The following is an 11,825-nucleotide window of genomic DNA, read 5'->3' on the forward strand; positions in this document are numbered from 1 at the left end:
ACCCGTGGTGGGCAGATAACAGATAGCCCATTGTGTAGCTTTGTGCATAAATTCAAACAAGCAAGCTCTCACACACACATGTATATACAAAACAATTATAGTATAAAACTGTTGAAGAAAATGAAATATTATTTGTTTTTTATTAAGCACTAAGCTACACAATAGGGTATTTAAGCTGTGCCAAACGCGGGTATCAAAACCTAATTTTTAGCGTTATAATATGAAATCAGTAAAACGAATTGCATATGGGGAACTGAAATATTTAGTCATTTCTGACCTAAAGGTATGTTTGATTCTTTCGGAGATTATTGGGATTCAAAAAAATGTTCTTACATTTGGGATCATGATCACCATTTTAAGCAGAATAAAGAAATAATTATTTGATCTTATTTTAGTTTGATAAAAACCTAACATTATCTGTCTTTTTTTTTCTTCTTAGCTTGTCAATTTTATCCATTAGCTGAGAATCGTCGGTTCGAACGAGTCATTGAAAATATACCAGTAGGTGAGTAAAAATATACCAGTAGGTGTATAAAACTTTACCAATAGGTGAGTAAAAACATACTAGTAGGTGAGTAAAAAATTTACCAGTAGGTGAGTAAAAATATACCAGTAGGTGTATAAAACTTTACCAGTAGGTGAGTAGAAATATACCCGTAGGTGAGTAAAAAAATTTACCAGTACGTGAGTAAAAATATACCAGTAGGTGTATAAAAATTTACCAGTAGGTGAGTAGAAATATACCAGTAGGTGAGTAAACAAATTTACCAGTAGGTGAGTAAAAATATATCAGTAGGTGTATAAAAATTTACCAATAGGTGAGTAAAAATTTACCAATAGGTGAGTAAAAACATTTACCAGTAGGTGAGTAAAAATATACCAGTAGGTGTATAAAAATTTACCAATAGGTGAGTAAAAATATACCAGTAGGTGAGTAAAAATATACCAGTAGGTGAGTAAAAACATTTACCAGTAGGTGAGTAAAAATATACCAGTAGGTGTATAAAAATTTACCAATAGGTGAGTAAAAATATACCAGTAGGTGAGTAAAAAAAATTACCAGTAGGTGAGTAAAAATATACCAGTAGGTGAGTAAAAAAATTTACCACTTGTTTCACTTATTTCTTTGTTAATAATTTCTGTTTCACTTATTTCTATGTTTATAATTTCTTTGTTTCACTTATTTTTTAGTCAATAATAAATCTGTTTCACTTATTTATTTGTTAATAATTTCTTTCTTTCGCATATTTTTATGTTAATAATTTATTTATTCTACTTATTTCTATGATAATGATTTAATTGTTTCACTTATTTTTAGATCAAGAGATTTTTCGTTTACAAGTATTTCCAAGGCATAGTTTCAAAATTGAAGCTGTGGACAACAGCCTTAGTGACACCAGGTATTTCAAGTACCAGGAGCTAGACAAACATTCAATAGCCATCAAAGTTGCCAAATCTCTAGATGATTTGGTTGATAGGGTAAGTTTACTGCAACAGCCAAATATTTATATGAGTTAGTTGATATGATAAGCTAACTGCAGCTGCTAAGTCTCTAGGTTAGCTGTTTGATGTTGTAAGTGGATTGAAACTGACAAATCTGTGGATAAGTTGGTTGACAAAGTAGGTACACTGAAGCTGTCAAATCTATAGATTAACTTCTTGACAGAGTGAGTGTACCAAAGTCTCTAGATGAGCTGGTTGCCAGGGTAAGTGTTCTGAAGGTGACAAGTCCCTAGATTAACTTGTTGACTGGATAAATGTTCTGAAGGTGACAAGTCCCAGATTAACTTGTTGACTGGATAAGTGTTCTGAAGGTGACAAGTCTCCAGATTAACTTGTTGACTGGATAAATGTTCTGAAGGTGACAAGTCCCTAGATTAACTTATTGACTGGATAAGTGTTCTGAAGGCGACAAGTCCCTAGATTAACTTGTTGACTGGATAAGTGTTCTGAAGGTGACAAGTCTCCAGATTAACTTCTTGACTGGATAAGTGCTCTGAAGGTGACAAGTCTCTAGATTGACTTATTGACTGGATAAGTGGTACCTTATTGAACTGAAGTGTTTGTTATATAGACTCATATGGACTTAATACGCACTAAAAGAATATAAGCTAAGAAGTTATAGACATGATCATTTTTATCAATAATTCCTTAGTTTTACGTAAGACCACAAAGGTTATAGCTAGGTTATTCCTACCACCACCGGTGGTAAGAACAATCTAGCTATAACCTTTGTGGTCTTATATATTACTGCTATATAAAGTGTTTTATCTGTTAAAGTGTTTTATCTGTTATAGCAGTAATATATATAAGACCACAAAGGTTATAGCTAGATTATTCCTACCACCACCACAGATAAAACACTTTATATAGTAATAATATATAAGACCACATAAGTAGAGTTATGTTAAGAACTACCCTAGCTTAGCTCCCCACCCCGTAATTTTAAACTGATATATTAGAGAGAAGATAGCTATCCAACAACACCCTCCACCAACTCTTAGGATATTCTTGTCCGATCCAGTGGAAAGATTCAAAGTCACTCGTACGGGACTCGAACCACTAACCTTCGGATTTACAGTCTTAACACGTTAACCACTAGGTCATGCCTGATTCTTTCGTTTCAGATGCTTTTATTTTAGGCTTACCTTCCATAACTTTGCTTTCGAAAATGTCATTACATTTATTTGTGCTTCATTTTTACAGTTGCATGGAAAGATAATCCAAATGTGTAGCTGGTAAGGTTCCATGCCAGAAAGCAGCTTGTTTTAAATCAAGTTTTTTGCTCAAGACCTTCATTAGGCTTAGTTAACACCTCCATTTTACAAAGCCGTCATAGCGTTTAGTTTCGCCCAGTGTGTGCGTATTCACCAAGTATTCTTCCTGATGTAATTCGATTCCCGCGTTTAGTTCCAAGGCTAAAAGTTAGTGTGCAATAAAATTTTCTTGTTGATTCGCTTTGTTGCTACAAAAATAAATGCACGCTGTTAATATACGAACGGCAATACATTCAGAGAAAGACAATAGTAATATAGGTAATTATTTATGCTATAGGCCTTGAAATAAAAGTTCCTGTTTCTTTCGTGAGTTCTAAGTTATTTTACACAGGAAAGTTTAATTATTTGATCACGAGTTTAATATATCTGATTTTTTAAACAAAATACATAGAGGGAGTTGTTGGGCATGCCAAAATCTTCGTTACGAGGTAATCAGTTGTTATTTTTTTCTGATTATAAAATGTGAATTATCATAGTTTAACCTCAATGTTCACTAACGATTGAATTTTATGGGAAACTAACCTGGGTAGTTTTGTTTTTTGTTATTGTTGTTGTGAGTCAGTTTACACCTACAACACCTTCACTGGGAAGCCATTAATGTGTTTGGGTGGTTTATTTACACGTATGATAATTATTTATTTACATACTAGACGGCGCCATTTGATTTGAATTTTAAAAAATATTAAACTTTTTTTCAGGCTAGTGACTTTACTAAAATGTAATTATGTTTTTGTTACAGAGAGAACCACGCAGCGTTCTTAAATTCAAGTTGAAATGTAGAGGCGACAGTAGAACGGTGAGTTGGATTTCTAAGCCATATTTAAAAACTCCCTGAGGGTTTTACTTAGAAAAGAGCATATGGGTACGAGAATAAGCACGAACGATGACTCAGAACTTTTGTATCGAAGCCTAAATTGTACGATTTTAATTCGATATCGAAAGAATAATATTTTAGTTCATGTTCTTTTGACGATCATCTTATCAACTACATGTATAGAAAAACACAGTAGGAAAGACCGCAAGACGTGGGAAAAAAAAATAATTAAAAAAAATGTTCAAAATTGGTAAAACACACGTTTAGGACAAAAACTTTTTTATTTATTTGTAACGTTTCGGGCAAAAGCCCTTCGTCAGGCGGTTTAAATCGTCTTACATAGAAAAAAGGCTTAGACATAATCGTTGAAGGGTTAGGGTATAAAGAGATTCTAAATTACGTACGTACTGCGTGAAGCATGTTAAAACAATATTGTTAGAAGGAAAACTGTTGAAGTGGTTCTATATTTTTATCAACTGTATAAATCGCTTTTTATCGTGTCATTTATTAAAGATGGCACTCACGTAGCTTTCTTCTCTTCTTCAGTTCATGTTTCCTTTAAAAGTTTGTTAATCTTCTCTTTCAACTTTGAAAGAAGACGTCTTCTAGAATTCATGTCTTTTTTTCGGGTTCATTTTCAGCAAAAATTCTTTTATTTTAACTTATTTCTTCCTATGTAATTTTCTCAGTTTTTCTTCGGGTTGGGTAAAAATAGGTTCATTATTATAATTATTACGTTAATCGGTATTAAAAAAGTTTCCCTTCATTACGGACTTACAACGCTGAAATCCTGGGTTCGATTTCCCACTGATAGCCTAATATCGATTTGTTCAAAAACAAACTTACAAACTCTCATTTTTTTTATTCACGAAAAAATTTAGTTGTTTTTTCCCCGTTATTTTTTATTATCACTTTTCCTGTATGAGTTCTTCCTCCGTTATTTTTTAGTATAATTTTTCCTGTATGAGTTCTTCCTCCGTTATTTTTTAGTATAATTTTTCCTGTATGAGTTCTTCCTCCGTTATTTTTTAGTATAATTTTTCCTGTATGAGTTCTTCCTCCGTTATTTTTTATTATCATTTTTCATGTATTTACAAAACAACTTTTAGTTGTGTTTTTTTTAAAAGAAACGTTGGTAAATTTATTCTTTGTTGTAGGAAGAAGTCTTCTTGCCTGTCACAGTTTACATAGAAGATATCAATGACCACGCTCCACAGTTTCAGAACACGCCATATCGTCTGGCCGTCGACGAGGTAATGCATGTTGGGAACGTCTGTAAAGTAGTTTTAATGTTAACTTGGCTAATTACATAACTCGACAGGTCAATATTTTAAAACACTAAAATCAAACAAAAACACGTAATGGAATTATATCGTAACCTACTTGTACAAGATAGTACCTAAGCTACGTCTGTAACGTACAGATAGTTTTATTTGTATTTTCTGTTATACCCTATCTGTACCGTGTTCGCAGCTCAGAACTTAAGCTTCGATCCATTGTTTTGATTTGATCGTTATATATTTGTAACATCTTGAAGTGTCTAGTAATTCTACAGAGGACAAGAATGACTACTTTTTTTTTTTAATTGTAGCTGACTCCTGTCGGGCTTACCATTTTCCGGGGGATTAATGCTATAGATCGCGATAAACCCAATACCGCCAACTCTGACGTCACATATTCCATTGTGGTAAGTGGACCATGGTCACTATGTATTCGTATAACAGACTGTGTTGAATAAAATTTTTCTACATAAATTTCTTTTTTTCTTCAATATTACGTGGTTATGCACACCGTATTATAAAACAAGTGAATATAAAGCTGATTATCGTTTTCTTCTTTTGTTTAAAAAAATATCATTTTGGAACAAATTTGGTAAACCTTTTACTTTTAACTGAAGCATTATCTTTGTACAACAGGGAGGAAACGAAGACAACTCTTTCGTTCTCTCAGACCCGATAGAGGGCGCTCTACTGGTGAACAAACCTTTGGATTTTGATCACGGAATTCGAGAGTTTAAGCTACAAGTTCAGGCTACGGTAAGCATCCGGATTACTCGTTAAATCTCAGAAAAAAGATGCACGTTCAGGTCGTGAAAATAATTAACAAATCACCACGTCGTTCTTTCTGAACTTAATTTCAATTAATTTCTTCCTATTTCGTTTGAAAACAAACGAAACTTTCCTGTTCTGAGAGCAAAACAACAACAACAACAAAAAAACAGTAACAATAAAGTCAACCAGACCTCCAAATAATAAACACATTGGTATGAAATGAATATTTCCTAAAAGAAAAAAATAGATCCAAAGAAAGGGGAGACCACTAGCCTCTTTATAAAATGCTTTAAGTACGTATATTGATTTAGACTACTGCTTACGAGGGTAAATCCAAAATATTTAAAATCAGGGTATAGTCAAGAATAACTTTCAAAAGTTCTAGTGTGATTTCCAGGTACATTTATTACTAATCTTTTATTTTAAGTTTCAAAACAAAATAATTATGATAATATATTTCCGCTTCATGATAGATTTAGAGTATATGCTCACAGAAACCAGGAGAATATACCAGTTTTGGAGAATTCCACTCCTCATCAGTAACCCTGAACACAAGTTAACCAAAGAAAGATAAGCTGGGCCTACCTATGTCATAGTGAAACAGTATCAAACATACTGTTGGCTTTAACGTGCTTCGTAATCACTGTGAGAAAAAGTTAGTATATTATTGTAACTGAAAGAGAGGCGAGTCTTCGCGAATTAAAACAACTAAAAATTATTTTTGTCTTCTGTATTTAGGATCACGGGAGTCCCCAGAGCTTGAGTACGGTCACAACCATGACTATTAAGGTGAAGGACGCCGACGACCAGAACCCATCATTCACGCACAAACTCTACACAGCCCATGTGACAGAAACTCGAGTTATAACTGTAAGAATATTTCTGTTAAACCTTTTTATAACATAAAACTAAGTTATAACTGAAAGAATATTTCTGTTAAACCTTTGTTATAACAGAAAACTAAGTTATAGCTGAAAGAATATTTCTGTTAAACTTTTTTTATAACAGAAAACTAAGTTATAGCTGAAAGAATATTTCTGTTAAACCTTTTTATAACATTGTTTGTTTTTTTGTTTGTTTTTTTATTTATGCACAAAGCTACACAAGGGCTATCTGTGCTCTGCCCACCACGAGTATCGAAACCCGGTTTCTAGCGTTGTAAATCCGCAGACATACCGCTGTGCTACTGGGGGGCTTTTATAACATAAAACTAAGTTATAACTGAAAGAATATTTCTGTTAAACCTTTGTTATAACAGAAAACTAAGTTATAGCTGAAAGAATATTTCTGTTAAACTTTTTTTATAACAGAAAACTAGCTCCCCAGTGGCACAGCGGTATGTCTGCGGACTTACAACGCTAAAATCTGGGTTTCGATACCTGTGGTAGGCAGAGCACTGATAGCCCATTGTGTAGCTTTGTGCTTAATTACAAACAAACAAACATAAAACTAAGTTATAACTGAAAGAATATTTCTGTTAAACCATTTTCATAACAGAAAACTGTAATAACTGTACGAATATTTCTGTTTTATCTTTTTAATAACAGAAAACTAAGTTATAACTGAAAGAATATTTCTGTTAAACCTTTTCTTAAACGCGGCCCAAGCTATCATAATAACGTTCTATTTTAGTATAGAAATGCCTACTTGTAACTTATAGGCTTATTTTTTTATAAGATCCCAGGGAACTTAAGGTGTACGGTGTTATTGGATTCGGAAGTATATAACACATTAACAAAAAATACTAGGCATACATGATTCAGTTAACCATGTTTACTGGCATGTTTCTAATCTTGTTAATAATCAACGGTGAGTCTCCGGACTTACAACGCTAACATCCGGGGTTCAATTCCCTACGGTGGACACAGCGCAGATAGCCCATTGTGTAGCTTGGCGCTGAAAACTACAACAACGTGTTCGTATTGCTTATTTTTGTGTGTTTGTGGTTGTGTTTACAAATCCTCGGCCTTCTTTCAGTAAGAAAAATGAAGTAACTAAAAGAAAATACAGGCAAATCAATTATCAGGTGCAGACGTTTTATGTTACATATTATGAACGAATTATGAAACGCTGAAATTCAGGGCTCGATCCTTGTGGCGGGAATTGCACAAATAGCCCATTGTGCAGCTTTGTGCTTAATAACAAACAAAACACTCAATCCCTGAAGAAAGAACAATTAATAAATGACTCATTCTAATTCCTTGGGGGATAATCCACAAGCCCCATTCTAACCCCCCGAGGGTAATCCACAAAACTGTGTAAAATTTAATTGAAACTCTGATGCACTTATCGAAATTTTCAACTTTTTGAAAAAAAAATTCACGAAATGAACCTGGCGGTCTTTCTATTTTCGATTTGTACAAGTTTCTTACGTTTTATTCGGTGGCTGTATTTACACCTCTCTGATTTTGGAAATCGTTTATCAGTAGAACTTAAAAATACATACAAAGGAAATTGTTATTTTATTAATTAATTGGCAAAATCTAAATCCATCTTAGGGACAGATTTCAAAACAAAACCTCGGCATGGCCAGGTGGATTAGGCGCTCGACTCGCAATCTGAGGGTCGCGGGTTCGAATCCCCGTCCCACCAAACATGCTCGCCCTTTCAGCCGTGGGGGCGTTATAATGTAACGGTCAATCCCACTGTTCGTTGGTAAAAGAGTAGCCCAAGAGTTGGCTGTTGGTGGTGGTGATGACTACCTGCCTTCCCTCTAGTCTTACACTGCTAAATTAGGGACGGCTAGCGCAGATAGCCCTCGTGTAGCTTTGCGCGAAATTCAAAAACAAACAAACACGCAAAACAAAACTCAGATTAAGTAGTGGAAAAGTAAGATAGAAAATGAACTATATTTCTATTTATTGTTACACGAATGCTGACTTTACTTGTAAGTTATGTTTTTCACTAAAAGATTAAAGGCTTTTGAGGCTAGAAAAGAAACCTTCGAAGTTCTGTTGATCAATTTTTGGCGAATCTTCAGGCCTGAGTACTATATGTCAAAACAAGTGTGTTGTAGACGAAATATCTTAAGTAAATCATTAAAAGTGCAACGAATATTTAATATTTTTTGCAAATGCTTCTTAAAAACTTCATAGTGAAGGCAGAGTAATGGAAAATATATTTTAATGTAGGGCGCCACCATACGGCAGAAAATCGAAGTAGAACCTCCGATTCACGCCAACGACCTCGACACTGACATTAACGCCCCTATTGAGTACAAGATAATTCTAGGTGAGTTATATTTGCTATTAATTAAACATCCATTACTAAATAAATGCAAAAAATCAAAATGGCTGTTAATTACGAAGTTGTTATATTCGAGATAAGTACATGCTGTAATGTAGGCCTACCAAAGAAGTTGATTTTACTAAATGTTGGTACTACTGTAGGTATGAATTTTGTAGAATTAATTATGTGTGTGAATTATTTTTATATTTCCCTCAAGCCACAGCCTACGGCATGTGTGAGGTCATATTGGTCAAGAGAAACGACATATTTAACGTACTCATACAGGATATCCAAAAAATTTGGAACCATTGCACTTCAACGAGGCCTGGCTTGGCCAGGTGGTTAGGGCGCTCGACTCGTAATCTGTGGGTTGCGGATTCGAATTTCCGTCCCACCAAACATGCTCGCTATTTCAGTCGTGGGGGCGATATAATGTGACGGTCAATCCCACTATTCGTTCGTAAAAGAGCAGCCCAAGAGTTGGCGGTGGGTGGTGATCACCAGCTGCCTTCCCTCTAGTCTTTCACTGCTAAATTATGGTTGGCTAGCGCAGATAACCCTCGTGTAGTTTTGCGCGAAATTCAAAACATACCAAACTAAACTTCAACGAATCTTACAGAATGTGTTCCACACGCTGTCCTTATAATTCGAAACAAGTTTGGAGAAGTTAATTCCATTCTCATTTGAACATTGCGTCATCCTCACAGTCAGTATTCTTAAATTTAGCTAACAACTTCCCAACAGCACTGTGAGTGATGTTTATCTCTCTCTCTCTCTGGATGGCGTGCCTTAAATTCGACATCATACTTCCTCTGGCACCAGGATTAACTCGACCTTCTCATGCTATGACAGCGCCATAACCAGTCACGTATCTGAAATTAAGAAAAGCTGCAAATCACATATGGTTCCAAACTTTTCGGACACTCCATAGATAAAAAAAAATTAGTCTCGCTATTATTTTATTTAACGCAATCTGTTTATAGTTCTTATATTTCCTTCCAGTTATCAACCTTATATGTTTTTTTCTTTTTATGTTACAGGGAACGATAACGATTTCTTTGACATTGAAGCACAAACAGGAGAGCTGTTTCTAATTAAAGAAATTGACCTAGAAAACCTCACCAGTCCTGTCATCAACCTTACAATTCAGGCAAGTCTTTTGCTTTTATATATAGAAGAAAAATAACTAATGTATTTTTATTTTAAATTACAAGACCAATTTTATTGCGCAAATACTGTGATGCTAAAGATGGGGCAAGTTTGATTGGTCCAATGCTGTCATGTTAAAAAGGCGTCTAGTTTTTATTGGTCAAGTGCTGTGATTTAGAAGAGACGATACTCCTAGTTTTATTGATAGAGTGTCGTGATGTTGAAAATACACCTAGTTTTATTGGTCAAGTGCTGTGGTGTTGAAGATACGCCTTGTTTTATTGGTCCAATGCTGTGATGTAGAAGCTACATCCAGTTTTATTGTTCGAGCGCTGTGGTGTTGAAGATACGCCTAGTTTTATTGGTCGAGCGCTGTGGTGTTGAAGATACGCCTAGTTTTATTGGTCCATTGGAAAATAATGGCAAACTCCCGTTTGTACACTCCAAATTAAAACTGTTTCTTCCAATTCTTTCATCATATGTAAAATGTAACTAAAAGAGGAAGACGGATACAGACCCAACTTTTACGTTTTTATTGAAGATAATCCTCGTTGTGGTCGATTTTGATTTTAAGGATTTATTCTATAATGCCTGGTAATTATAAGGATAACTCTGTAGAAGATAAATCAATGAGGTGGACAACGAGAAAGAGGATTTCGGGTCTTAGTCAATATATCTTCTTTGTAAACATTAGGTAAGCTGATGGGATTACATACCTTTATCCAAGTGAAATTATTCACGAAATGAGTTGTCTGTTTCCTGAAATGACGTCAATTTAGAAGCTTATACTTCTTAATAAACCTCAAACAAGGCAGATTCTGAATTTTATTTTTCACGGCACAGAATTTTAACGACAACTTAGTTGCTTAGCCACGTTTTCTGTGAAAAACTACGCCATGTGACTAAATGACTCTACCCAACTATGCAGGGTGTCCACCCTTTTTGTCTCTTCCCGCCCTTTTCCTGACCTTTTATGTATCTTGAGGTATGTGGAACACAAACAAATAATATGCATTTTTAGGTCTATAATGTATTCAATCTTGAGACTGATTTATATCTTGAAAACAACTTTAATAAACTATTTATATCTTGAAAACTACTTTAATAAACTATTTATATCTTGAAAACAACTTTAATAAACTGCTTACATCCTTTCGTGATTTTGCTGCTGTTTTTTTAATATAAATATACCTTTATTAGTTCATCTAGTAAGCTATGAGTTTATTAAAGTTGTTTTCAACATATAAATAGTTTATTAAAGTTGTTTTCTAGATATAAATAGTTTATTAAAGTTGTTTTCAAGATATAAACAGTTTTTTAAAGTTGTTGTGAAGAAAACAACCGAGCTGATGTTTTCTTGTAATTTTTAGACTAGCACGAATACTTTTTTGAGTGTTTCCTTTTTGGTTGTGGGTACAGCTGACCGTCTACCAGTGTGTGTATTATGACCTTCTTCTGCCTGTGGGTACAGCTGTCCTTTTGTCCGTGGCTATAGCTGAACTGTCTGTGGGTATAGCTGACTTTCTACCAGTGGTTATAGCTGACCTTCTGTCAGTGGGTACAGCTGAACTATCTGTGGGTATAGCTGACCTTCTGTCTGTGGATACAGATAACCTTCTTCCAGTGGGCACAGCTTACCCTCTGTCTGTAGGTACAGTTAACTTTCTGCCATAGGGTATAGCTGACCTTCTGTCAGTGGGTACAGCTGAACTGTCTATGGGTACAGCTGGTCTTCTACCAGTGGGCACAGTTGAACTGTCTGTGGGTATAGATGACTCTTTGTCTGTGGGTACAGTTAACCTTCTT

At 34.7% G+C, this 11,825-nt stretch overlaps 1 protein-coding gene across 1 annotated transcript in view; it reads left to right on the forward strand.

Annotated features, from left to right (window-relative positions):
* Window positions 1–439: 439 nt before the first annotated feature.
* The window catches only part of LOC106473484 (protocadherin Fat 4-like), a gene marked incomplete at both ends in the record, with an annotated part of 49,189 nt that continues 37,803 nt past the window's right edge, over window positions 440–11,825 (forward strand). Inside the window, 9 exon segments of the mRNA XM_022401907.1 lie at window positions 440–505; window positions 1,319–1,479; window positions 3,517–3,573; window positions 4,749–4,844; window positions 5,183–5,278; window positions 5,508–5,627; window positions 6,381–6,512; window positions 8,774–8,873; window positions 9,911–10,020. Of these exon segments, the coding sequence (XP_022257615.1) occupies window positions 440–505; window positions 1,319–1,479; window positions 3,517–3,573; window positions 4,749–4,844; window positions 5,183–5,278; window positions 5,508–5,627; window positions 6,381–6,512; window positions 8,774–8,873; window positions 9,911–10,020 (938 nt within the window).

The sequence above is a fragment of the Limulus polyphemus genome, unplaced genomic scaffold (genome assembly GCF_000517525.1).
Source record: "Limulus polyphemus unplaced genomic scaffold, Limulus_polyphemus-2.1.2 Scaffold6212, whole genome shotgun sequence".
In the NCBI taxonomy this organism is placed as follows: domain Eukaryota; kingdom Metazoa; phylum Arthropoda; class Merostomata; order Xiphosura; family Limulidae; genus Limulus; species Limulus polyphemus.